Here is an 11,338-nt window from a genome sequence, read left to right on the forward strand (position 1 = left end):
GGTTTTGTGACCTCCTGCACTGGGAACCGTCTTTCCAAGACTCATCTCAGAGATTACAGCACTTTCTACAGATTAATAAATCCAACAGTTTCACAGTACAATAACACTGAAAATTGAAGCAGTCTATTCCTGACCATTGCATGCTTCCCAAGAGAGTACAAAACACCTAATCCACCTCTCTGATACTGAAAAAAATTATCTCTAGGTGAAACATTTGTGTATGAAAAACCCAACTTAAAAATTGGAATGAATTGGTTTTAAGCCCTGCATCCAGTTGATGCTGTTTCATTTTCTGTCATAAGCATTTCACTTCTGGGGTTGTGGCCTATTTCATCTCCCTTCAAATGAACCATTTAAAAGTCTCTCCCCACCCACTCATTTTGCTGAAAAACTCCAGGACAATATAAAACCAGGAAAATAAATTTTCAGCCAGTGAACTGGAAAACAATCATCATCATCAAAACCAGATATTTCTGTTTTAATGTAGCTCTAGTCCCTGGCAACTCAGTTCAATAGAAGTGCCACCAGCTGAGCTGCTGGCCCACCAACCATCACTCACCCCCTGCTGCTCTGGGGACAGGACATCTGTTGCTTTGAGGCCCAATTCCTGCACAATACCATAATTTTCAGCTCACAGGTTGAAGGAATAACCTCAGAGGAAAGAGTCCAGCCACTACTGGTAAATTTACTTCATCTCTCAGCTAGAGAGATAAGCAACAGATTAAGGATGGACAATGGGTTTTGCTGCAGCTTTGATAAGCTCAGGAAGGTATAGAATCATGGAATCCTTCAGGCCGGAGAAGCCCTCCAAGATTATCGATTATCGAGTCCAACCATTCCCCAGTACTGCCAAGGCCACCACTAACCCATGGCCCCAAGTGCCACATCCACAGGGCTTTTAAATCCCACCAGGGATGGGGACTCCAACACTGCCCTGGGCAGCCTCTGCCAGGTTCTGGACAACCCTTTCCATGAAGAAATTTTCCCAATATCCAAACACCATCACCACTCCCAATGCAACTTGAGGCCGTTTCCTCTCATCCTGTCCCTTGTTCCCTGGCAGCAGAGCCCAATCCCCCCTGGCTCCACCCTCCTGTCAGGGAGTTACAGAGCCAGAAGGTCCCCCCTGAGCCTCCTTTTCTCCAAGATGAGCCCCCCCAGCTCCCTCAGACGCTCCTGCTGCTCCAGACCCTTCCCCAGCTCCGTTCCCTTCCCTGCACACGCTCCAGCCCTCAATGTCTCTCATCTGAGGGGCCTATCTGAGTGGGGCCAAGAATATCTTAAAATTTTGCCACCAGTCCAGGACAAACAGATTATGCCGCTTCCAGGCTCTCCCAGTGTGTGCTGAATCCCTGCTTCCCAGGATAGGAAGTACAGAATAACTCACTTTCCTCTGCAGCCTTTGCTTTTGTTTAATTAAACTGACTTTATCTCAACTCACAAGTTCTTTTCCATCTCATTTTCTCCCCTCTGTCCTGTCGAGGAGGGGAATTCTTGAGCAGCTGGGTGGGCACCTCACGTCGAGCCAGGATCATCCCTCCACAGGATGTTTCCCACTCAAACCAACAAGGGCTGAGCAAAACCAGCTTCATAAGTTCTTTTGGTGCACAAGGGATACCATTTTCTCAGTTGAGCCCCATGGAGAACTCCTCCTTTGATCTCAAAGGAGGCTCTGTAAAGAGGAGCAGGAGGGAGTTTGGGGCTGCCAATGGGCTTCACAGGCGGCCAGCGCGGGAGGGGATCTTTTTTTATAGGGTTGCATGCAACGAGGCATTCATTATTTAAAAAAACATCTTTGTAACCCCAAGCCCACTAATGTCAGGCTATCTCTGTGCAGAAAGCCTCCTCGTTCCTTATCTCAGCCCCAGGAGATTTGTGGGATATCACAAATAACAGCTGGACAAGATAAGGCTTCTTCCAACACGCTGCTTGCTCCCAGCATCTGTAAAGCCTCATCGTGATGGACCTGAATGGACCAGTGCCTGGGGACACCACATCTCATCTGTTTTCAGTCCAACCCTGCTCTCTCTATTTCTGAGCAAATATTGTGAGTTTTTCCCCCTCATTTTCATGCCTAGGACACTTATCCTACCAAACACCCTCACCTCCCACCGGGGAGAGCAGAGACCAGAGAACGCTCTATTTTGGCGAAGCAGAACTTAATCCACTCCCTGTCCCTTCCAGCTCCCAGTGTTGAGGGGAAACTCTTAATTTCGATTAGCTGCTCGTGCAGTAAGACCCTACCAAGGAGGAGGAGAGCTGTCAGGATCTGACCCTCCGGGGCTTCCCATTGTGGTAATGCAAAACCAGGCACACCAGCAAACAAGATGTTTATAGCCCAGTGATTCATAACACTGCAGAGTTTGCAGGAAATGTAACACCATTCATGATCAAGAAATGCTCTTGTTTTCTGCTAAATATATGAAATAATCACTCCTCCCCTGAGCAGCAGATGCAAATTATACCTAGTATTAGCCACATATGCCAACCACTATAATTCCAGTGCAGCATGAAGCCGTTTCCCAAGGCTTTAGAAGTCCCTTAATCTGCCTTTTGACGTCAAATGACAAATTTCTTGCCTGGGATCATTAACGGGATGACTAATGAAAGCTGATAAGTGAATTTATAAATGAAATTAAAGATATTAATATTAAAGGCCAGGCTACAAGAAAGAGAAATGTGGATTTAGCAAACCACAACAAGGAGCACGGTAATCTGCATGAGATTTACAGCTCCCTTCCTGACAGGCAAATGAGTGGTATTTTCCGCCTGGAGGTTGTGGAAACTGCCAGGCTTGATGGACACTTCTCCTGAAGCATCACCACCCCCATTACCTTCAGACTCTGACTGAGATTTAAAAAGCTCCTGCTCAAGTTTAACTGCAAATGCCAAACCAGGGATTAACACACGCAGATAGTCTTGCAAAAATAACTGCATCACCAAACCCTCCTGCAAGCAAAATTACCTTTAGACTGTGGCCAGTTTGCTGCCAATTACTATTTTTTTTATTTTTTTTTTTAGATACAAACACACCTCAAACTAGGTTCTCCTCTTATTTATTGCAGTATAAAAGCCAAGCAACCCTTTTAAAAGCCGAGGACTTACTTCGGCTTTATGTGCATATAAACATGTTCAGACCTTCCCAGATGGGTGTCCAATCCCATGTCCAGGTAGCTCCACCACGAACCTACAGACCTTTTCTGACTCCAGTTGCTCCTCACTGAGGTTTGGGGGTCACAGGAGAGACTACTTATGTCTCAGCTCCCCCCAGATGACGATGGACAACCCTGAGTGGACCAGACAAACATTCCCCACTGCCCCAAGGCACACAGGTAAACACAGGCACCTCCTCTGCTATCAAAAAGGAGAAGAAAGCTTCCTTTTATTTGTATATGCCCAGTTTTCAAGCAGAAATATAATGAAAACAAGCTAGCTGGGCAATCAATCATGAGTGGTGCCTCCTCATGCATCCATAGCTCCCAAAAAAGCCAAGATTCCATGGGATATATCAGTACCTTGATATATCAGTGCAACTGATGGAAGATCAGATGCCAACAGAATGAGGAACCCCAGAGACACACAGGAAGCACAGCTGGGAAGGGCACATTTGCTATGGGGAACTTTCCCAATCCCACCCGCCCCTGGAAGAACCCAGCGTGGGGAGAAGCTGCGTGGAGATGGATGCCCAAGGGATGTTTTTTTCTGAATGTCTTTCAGGGACCCCTCCAAGCCTGGAGAAAAGGACAAGAGCAGGTTTTCAGAGCAGTTCTTAGCTCCAGAGATGGACATACGGCTTGGTGGGCTGTCTAGTTCCATCAGAGTCCTGCTCAAAAAAGTCCCAGAAGTTGCCCATCGCTGGTTTTCTCCTCGTTTAGGGGGACACCTGCCCCTTGTACCATTTGGGAAGGGAGACATGGAGGAGTGATGCACAGTAACAGCTCCACAGCACCACTTGAGCCCTTCAGGGGGAGAAAAAGGGGAAAACCAGCAATAGCCAATGGCTCAGACTGAGCTGAGGGTCACCCACGCCTTGGAGTGTCACGTCTAGGCAGGGCAGCCACTGTGAGCAGCCAGGAGCACAGGGATGTGGTGTGAGAGACGGGGACACTCGGATCCTTCCCCCAGCTACCGAAATCCTCATCCAAACATGTCCCCCACAGGCATGTCCCCATCTCAAAGGCTCCCAGCCCACTGGGCTGCCCCTTACTACCTCTCTCCATGACCTGCATCTTCACTGCTTCCAGCACTTCTTTGCTCCTGACCCCACTGGGTTTAGTCCCTGAAGCCAAACTGATGATGTTCATTAAAGAGCCACAAGCCACACACACAGCTTTCCTGCAGACACATTTTACAGCCTTTAAAGGGAGGGACAGAAAACAACAGCAGTTAAGGACTTACCAAGAGGGATCCATGACAGCATGGGCCAACCAGCCCAATCCAGCTGGGGCTGGGAAATGTAAAGGACCGGCTGGCAGGAAAATGTGTGAGAAAAGGTCCTGGGAGACTGCAAAACTGAGCAGAGGAGGAGCAGAAAGGGTAAGAAAAGGTGGTGAGGAGGCATGGAGAAGATCTGGGTTTGATTTCCCTCCATCCTGGCTGCTGCTGAGCTCTCCAGCACAGGAGCCCAGTCCCTGCCACCACCAGGATCTGTGGCACTGGCTGAGAAGGGATTGGGTGTTTTTTTTATTATTTTAGAGGGAGAATTTAACCATTTGCAAGAGACACGATTTTCTCACTAAGAAGATTTAGGAGTAAGGCAAGACCACACAAGGATTTAATTTGTGCATCTCCCATGGGTTCCCATGCAGAGTCGCTTGGGAAACCACAACCCCTCTGCCAACCCCAACTGCAGACCAACCCACTCCATCGCCCCACACTGAACCAAAAAAGGCAGAAAATTACCATTTTCCCCACTGGGTCTTATCCCAACTCTCACTGCCCTTCCTGAAGCCTTTGCCCCGGCCCCACTGTAGCCTCATCACCCTTCTCCTTCTCAAACCACCACGTCAGCTGAAAAACCTGCTGAGTGTTGTAGAGGACTTGTGAGGTTTGAGGATCAAGTTTGCCACAAGCAGCAAATTGAAGATGTACTTTATGTACAAACCCTTAAGGGAAAAGCCTCGTGCTACCACCCGACTCCAGGAGCTGCAGGTTTAGGGAGAAACACCCAAATACCGTGAGATGCCCAAGAGTCACAACATTGGCATTGCCATCACACCTCCCCCAACTGCCAAACCAACTCTGGTCTTGGGGGTTACAGATATCAGAGATGATTTGATGCAGAAGGCCTTTTGCAAAGTCTCCCCTTGAATTTCTGACTCACTTATTTAATGCTTCCCAAAACGAGTGCTCCCAGGTTAAGGGTGGGAAAAGCTTTTCTTGGCTGACCTGCTGCAGTGTGTGTCCCTTTTCAAACACCTCTAGAGGCAAGAACCTTCCAGTTTAGACATAAGGCAGCCCCAGTGCACGGTTTGGGTTTAAACCAGCATGTAAAGGGGCTGGAGGGCATACTCATGCCCTCACTACCCCTGAAAGAGCCATACTCCCACCTCCTTCCACCCTAGGGGTTGTGAGCACCCTCTGTCTGATCAGTGCAGAGAGATGAGCCAGCCTCAGATGTCCCACGTGCTCCCCGAGGTATTTGGGGTGTTTCTCCTACAGGTTTGGGAGCCCCAGCTATGCTGCATCCTCCCCTTCCAGCTATCGAGAATCTCCCCAGGTTATGAGCAAGGTTTGAAGCAGCAACAAAAAACAAAGCTCAGACTTACTCCAGGACAGGACTTCCAGGGGGGTCACGGAGGAGGACTCGGGGTGACTCGGCAAGGACCGAGGCTGGAGGTGGATATGGCAGTGTCTTGGCACCTACAGATCTCTCCCCCCGATTTGGCACCCACACTCTGTCCAGGGCACAGCCAGCGCTGATGGGCTGTGTCCCCACCACTTCACCCCCTCCAACCAGAGCACCTCCTGGGTTTTGTGGCAGACACCCCCCAAACCACCCCCCAGCTCCTTTTGCTGTCTCACTCGTGCACCAACTCACCGGTTCTTAAATCATACACTTCCACGGGGCCAGATCTTTCTTTAGACTTTGCTGGTAATTCCCAGTATGAGCAAAACGTGACCACTACTTGTTTCTCTTTTTCTTAAGAAACCATCGATGGAGTTTGTGCCACCACCCCAAGCCCCATGTGAGAGCCCCATCAGTCCAGCTCCCGTTTGGCATCATTAAATGCACGCAGATGTGTGTGAGACCTCTACACAACCCTCAGATAAATGAACCTCAGAGCCCATTTGGTCCGTGTTTGAGGCTACCCCTCTCCCTGTTACTGAAAGAAGTTATTTAAAGGAGCCCAGGGACACAGGTTGGTGCTGGGGAGATGTCTAGGCTTTACAGAAATCACTGCATGTGCCTCCACACCCACAGCAGCACCACCAGCACGTGACTTGCCTTGGATCTCCTCAGCCCGCGATGCTAAAACAAAAAAATATATCATTTTCTTTGCACCAGGTGGCTTTTTTTAAGACTGAAAGGTGGCTTTTCAAGAGTGTCAAAGGAATTAAGTCATTAAAATGTGGATGAGTTTGATGGATTATGAGCTATGAAAGCCTGGTGGTTACTGACTAATAAGGCTGGGAGGTGGAGGAGGGGGGGATGTTTCCTCTTGTAAGGATGTGTTTCTAACAAGACAGGTCAAAAATATGATGCGGATGATAAATTGCTCTAAAAGTTGCCATTAACCCAGCAGCTTTCTCCATTATTAGATTACCAAGGCATCCTCAGAGCACATTGACCACGCAGTTTTGCTCTGTATCAGTGCTAATTTGCAGAGTGAGACCTGGGGGGGAGGTTATTACGCTCGCTGCAGTGAATTCCCCACTCCCAACAAAGGGGCAGCTGCCGGCAGGTGTCTGTGGTGCATTTGGAAAGGATGGGTTTATCCCTGTCGGGGTTTGGGGTGGGGTAGAGGAGAGTGGGATTTGCGGTTTCTTTTCGGGTTTTTTTTTGTTTTGTTTTGTTTTTTTCCACGCCATAACCCGAATCTCATTGTCTTACGTGGGGGTGGGGGGGGTTTGAATCAAAAAAAAAAAAAAAACTAAAAAAAAAAAAAAAGGAGAAAGAGAGAACAAAAAGAAGGGGGGGTGGGGGAAATAATAATTAAAAAAAAAAATCACATTGGAAAATGATCAGCCCCAACAGGCATGCATGTCTCCCTTCATGCAAGCGAGAAGCACAGCCTCCCTCCTCGGGATGTGTACGGGGACATGTGTCAGGCACGGAGGAGCTCAGCGCTGGCCCGGGGCGAGGATGGAGCGAGAACAAAGGGCCACGGCAAACACTACATCCAGGGGGGAGCAGGGGGGCGACCCGCCGGTGCTCATACAGGGTGGGGGGACAGGATGGCCAAACAGTCACCGAGGTACACGGAAAAGGAAATATGGAGAAGGAAATCATAAGTAAATGTTTATAGAGAAAACCAACCAAACTCAGGATAAAGCTAGGAGGGAGGTGGAAAGGCACGGCCTTGCAAAATGATGCGTCTCTGGGAGGGATGCTGGGGTAAGGCAGGGCAGGCTGCCGGAGCCACTGGATTTTGCTTTGTTTGCCAGAGGCTCCTCGTGAAATTTTTAGCGGTGGGAACCCACCGACCTGCTGAAATTTGTCTTCCTCTCATTAAAGACCAATCACCAATCCTGTGTCTCCCCCCACCCCGGCTTCTGTGGAAATGTAATTAAAGACAAGATGCTTCCCCCCACCGCCTCCCCTTCCCAGCCCCATCTCTCCTGGCTTTGGGAGCCCTGACTTCCCTCAGTTTCTCGTGGCATCCAAGCCAAAGCTGGGAGGTTTTACAGGACCATTTTGCAGACCTGGGAGAGGGGTCTGGTGCAGGAACAAGGGAGAGGTGGCCACTATTATTATCGCTTTGCTGCTGCAGCAAAACTGCTCGCTGACCGCAATTTATCCATCCCTCCACGCTTCCAAATATTTTAAGGTTCCCCATTACTTTCTCCCAACCCCGTACTTTGCTTTTTTAAATTCTTTTTTTTTTTTTTTTGACCAAATCGAGTTTATTCAGAAGATGGTAGGCCTGGAGGCTTCGAGCAGGAAAAATGTAGTTACAACATTAGCAGCTGGGACGGTTTTTACGAGCCCTGCCTTGCAGGGGTCTAGTGAAGATATTTATAGCGTGCCAGTCGCCGCGGGACCGAGGCACGGCAACTTCTCGCCTGGCAGATGGTGGGCAGGGCACTCGCAGAGATGTATACGTTTAAATATACAGCTTAAAGATTAAAGGGAATTTTTTTTTTTTAATCTCCCAGGCTCGTTTACACCTCTTGTTAATCAAAGAGTTTCAAAAAAAACCCAAACAATTCCCCCCATCCATCCGGAGGTCGCTTCGGTTATCAGTTCTGGTAAGGAATGTGTAATGTTGTAACTAGAATGAATAAGCAGCAGACCCTTCATCAAATATCTGGGTTTTTTTTTTTCCCCGATTAATAATGAGGGATTGGATTGTACACTTTTTTTTTTTAGCTATTCTGCGGTAAAAACAGAATTCTGCATCGGCACAACAGCAATACGGACTGTGCGCTGGGGATTATGTACACACAGACTAATGCTGAGGGTAGATATGGGATAGGAGGGGGGAAAAATGTATTTAAAAGCCCCCCCACATCTGCACTACGAGGGAGGAAAAAAATCCACTCACTCAAACCTCACGATGGGGGGGGAAAAGCAAGGAAAAAATCTAAACAGCAGGATACGACAATAAATGGGGAAACAGCAATAGAAAAAGCACACTAGGTTAATATAGGAAAACTAGTTTCTTTATTGAGAGATCGTATATTAGTATTAGTGGAATCGTGTGTAACAATGTCATCATGCACACAATACAAAAAGGCAAGGCCCACCATGCTATGGAAGGGCAACAGAACAAAAGCAGCGTACACTGAGCAGATGTATAGGCTACAGCACATTACATTTCAGCAGGGTATGTCTCTACAGAGAGATTTACATCAGAAACTAGGTAATGTAAAAAAATACAGACCATGCTTTAGTTTTAGTACAAGAAAAAAGGTGGAGATACACAACCAAAGGATATTCGGTACAGAAAAAATTACCCACAAAATAAGAACAGGAAGTAATTTAGCACAGCAGAAAAAAATGTTATCCCTGTTTAATGGAAAACCATTTTGCCAGTCGTCTCTTTTTCGCAGCCCAGTTTTGTTCGGGGTTTTTTATTTGGGGGGGGGAGGGGGTAGGTGTTGGCCAGTTTTGGGGGTGTGCTGGCGGGACAGGACACTTGTGGCTGGATGGATGGAAGGACGGACGGGGCGGGGGTCGGTGCCAGCGGGGACAGAGGTGTCACCGCGGGGACAGGGATGCTGCACCCCCCGCCAGCAGCTCCCGGGGGGGGCACTTTAACTCCCGCTCAACCACAGATCCCACTCCCCAGCTCTTTTTCCAGCCTGATTTTCAGGGAATCGGGGCCAATCGCTGGGTTTCCTCTCCCCGACTTAGAGTATTTTTTAGAAGGTTTGGAGCAGGGAGGCGGGACCAGAGGACCCCGGTGTGGTCGCTTACAACCTCACCCGTCCTGTGATTGTGGTTTTGGCCGCAATTTGAGGGCGTCTGCCCCCCTTCCCCTCCCTCCCACTACCCCTCCATAAAGAGACTCTGCGTCGACGACCACGGCAAAACAAATCCACTTAACAGGAATTTACAGTGCAAAATGTAACTCAGCTACTACACAGGATGGAGGTACAAAAATGGCTGTTATCGGCTACAGCTACGCTGGGATGGCCTGGGTGGCTACGGCGAGAGGGGGCGAAGGTGGGGGGGGGCAAGAGGAAGGTAAATTAAAAAATAAAAATAAAATTTGTAAAAGAAGAATGTGGGGGGTGAGGGGGGAGGGAAGAATGGATCTACCGCAGAGACGGGGAGGTGCGGGCGGGAGGGGGTGCGGGCGAGGGGGGGGTGTCCCAAAAGAGGAGTGGTGTCCCGAAAAGGGGGGATGCTGGGGGGCTGGGGGAGGTAAGGGGCACCCCCCCACACTTTGTCCTGCCGGGACTGCGGGCCGCGTCGCCCCCCCCGCGGCGCCGGGAGCGGTACCTCTGTTGCGCACGGAGCCGAAGACGGGCAGCACCAGGTATCCGACGTGCACCAGGACCATGCTGCGGCCCGGCCCTTCCCGCCCCGCGGACGCGCCGCCGACTGCGCCGGGGCCGCGCTGCGCCCGCACACAAAGGGACCCGCGGCCAATGGGAAGCGGCGAACGCGGCGGGACACGCCCCCCGCGCGGGAACCGGCCAATGGGGGGCGGGGGGCGGGGCGAGGAGAGCGAGAGCAGGCGCGCACGCGCGGGAGGGGGGGGGAAAGAGGGGGGCTGGTGCGTGCGCGCGCAGACGCCGGGGGTCCGTCCGTCCGTCCGTCCGTCAGTCAGTCAGACTGTACATCTGCCATCCGTCCGTCCGTCCATCCAGCTATCAGCCATCCGTCCGTTTGCCCATCCATTCATTCATCCATCATCCATCCACCATCCACCCATCCTTCCATCCATCCATTCATCCATCATCCATCCACCATCCACCCATCCTTCCATCCATCCATTGTCCATCCACCGTCCGTCCACCATCCATCGCCCACCCACCATTCATCCGTCATCCACCCATCCGTCCACCATCCGCCCATCCCCAACCTATCCATCCATCCATTTGTCCATTCATTTGTCCATCCATCCATTCATCCATTGTCCATCCATTCACCACCCATCCCTCCATCATCTGTCCGTCCATCCACCCTCCACCATCCATTCATCTACCCACCATCCATCCATCCATCCGTCCATCCATCCATTATCCATCCGTCCATTCACCATCCACCATCCATACATTCATGCTTCCATCCACGATATATCCACCTCTCCATCCACCCATCCATCCATCCATTCTTTCACATGGATGTGTTGCACACACGTGTACACACACATGCCTGGGCTCACACGTGTGTGTGCCAGCATCCAGCGCACACCAGCACAGACACATGTAGGCACACAGCCCCGTGCACATGTGCAGCCCGAGGCACACACGCACACACATGTGCGGCCACACATGTTCACATGTGTGGGAAACAGAGGCACACGTGCACAAACACATGCACACATATGCTGGGACACACACATGTGTGTTGGCATCTGGAATACAGGCACACACCTCGTACACCTACACAGCCCTGTGCACATGTGCAGCCAGAGACAGACACACGGGCACGCACATGTACATGCACACACATACATGTGCACACATTTATGCAGATACACATGCATACATGTGCACACAT

The 11,338-nt window shown here is 50.1% G+C and overlaps 1 protein-coding gene across 1 annotated transcript in view; it reads right to left on the reverse strand.

Annotated features, from left to right (window-relative positions):
- RNF165 (ring finger protein 165) overlaps positions 1-10,173 on the reverse strand; it is a 49,179-nt gene extending 39,006 nt beyond the window's left edge. Inside the window, exon 1 of the mRNA XM_017819735.1 lies at positions 10,112-10,173. Coding sequence (XP_017675224.1) covers positions 10,112-10,172 — 61 coding nt within the window. The 5' untranslated portion in view covers position 10,173. The remainder of the gene's footprint in view (positions 1-10,111) is intronic.
- Between the last annotated feature and the right edge of the window lie 1,165 nt (positions 10,174-11,338).

Source organism: Lepidothrix coronata, unplaced genomic scaffold, assembly GCF_001604755.1.
Source record: "Lepidothrix coronata isolate B3197 unplaced genomic scaffold, Lepidothrix_coronata-1.0 Scaffold77, whole genome shotgun sequence".
Taxonomy (NCBI): domain Eukaryota; kingdom Metazoa; phylum Chordata; class Aves; order Passeriformes; family Pipridae; genus Lepidothrix; species Lepidothrix coronata.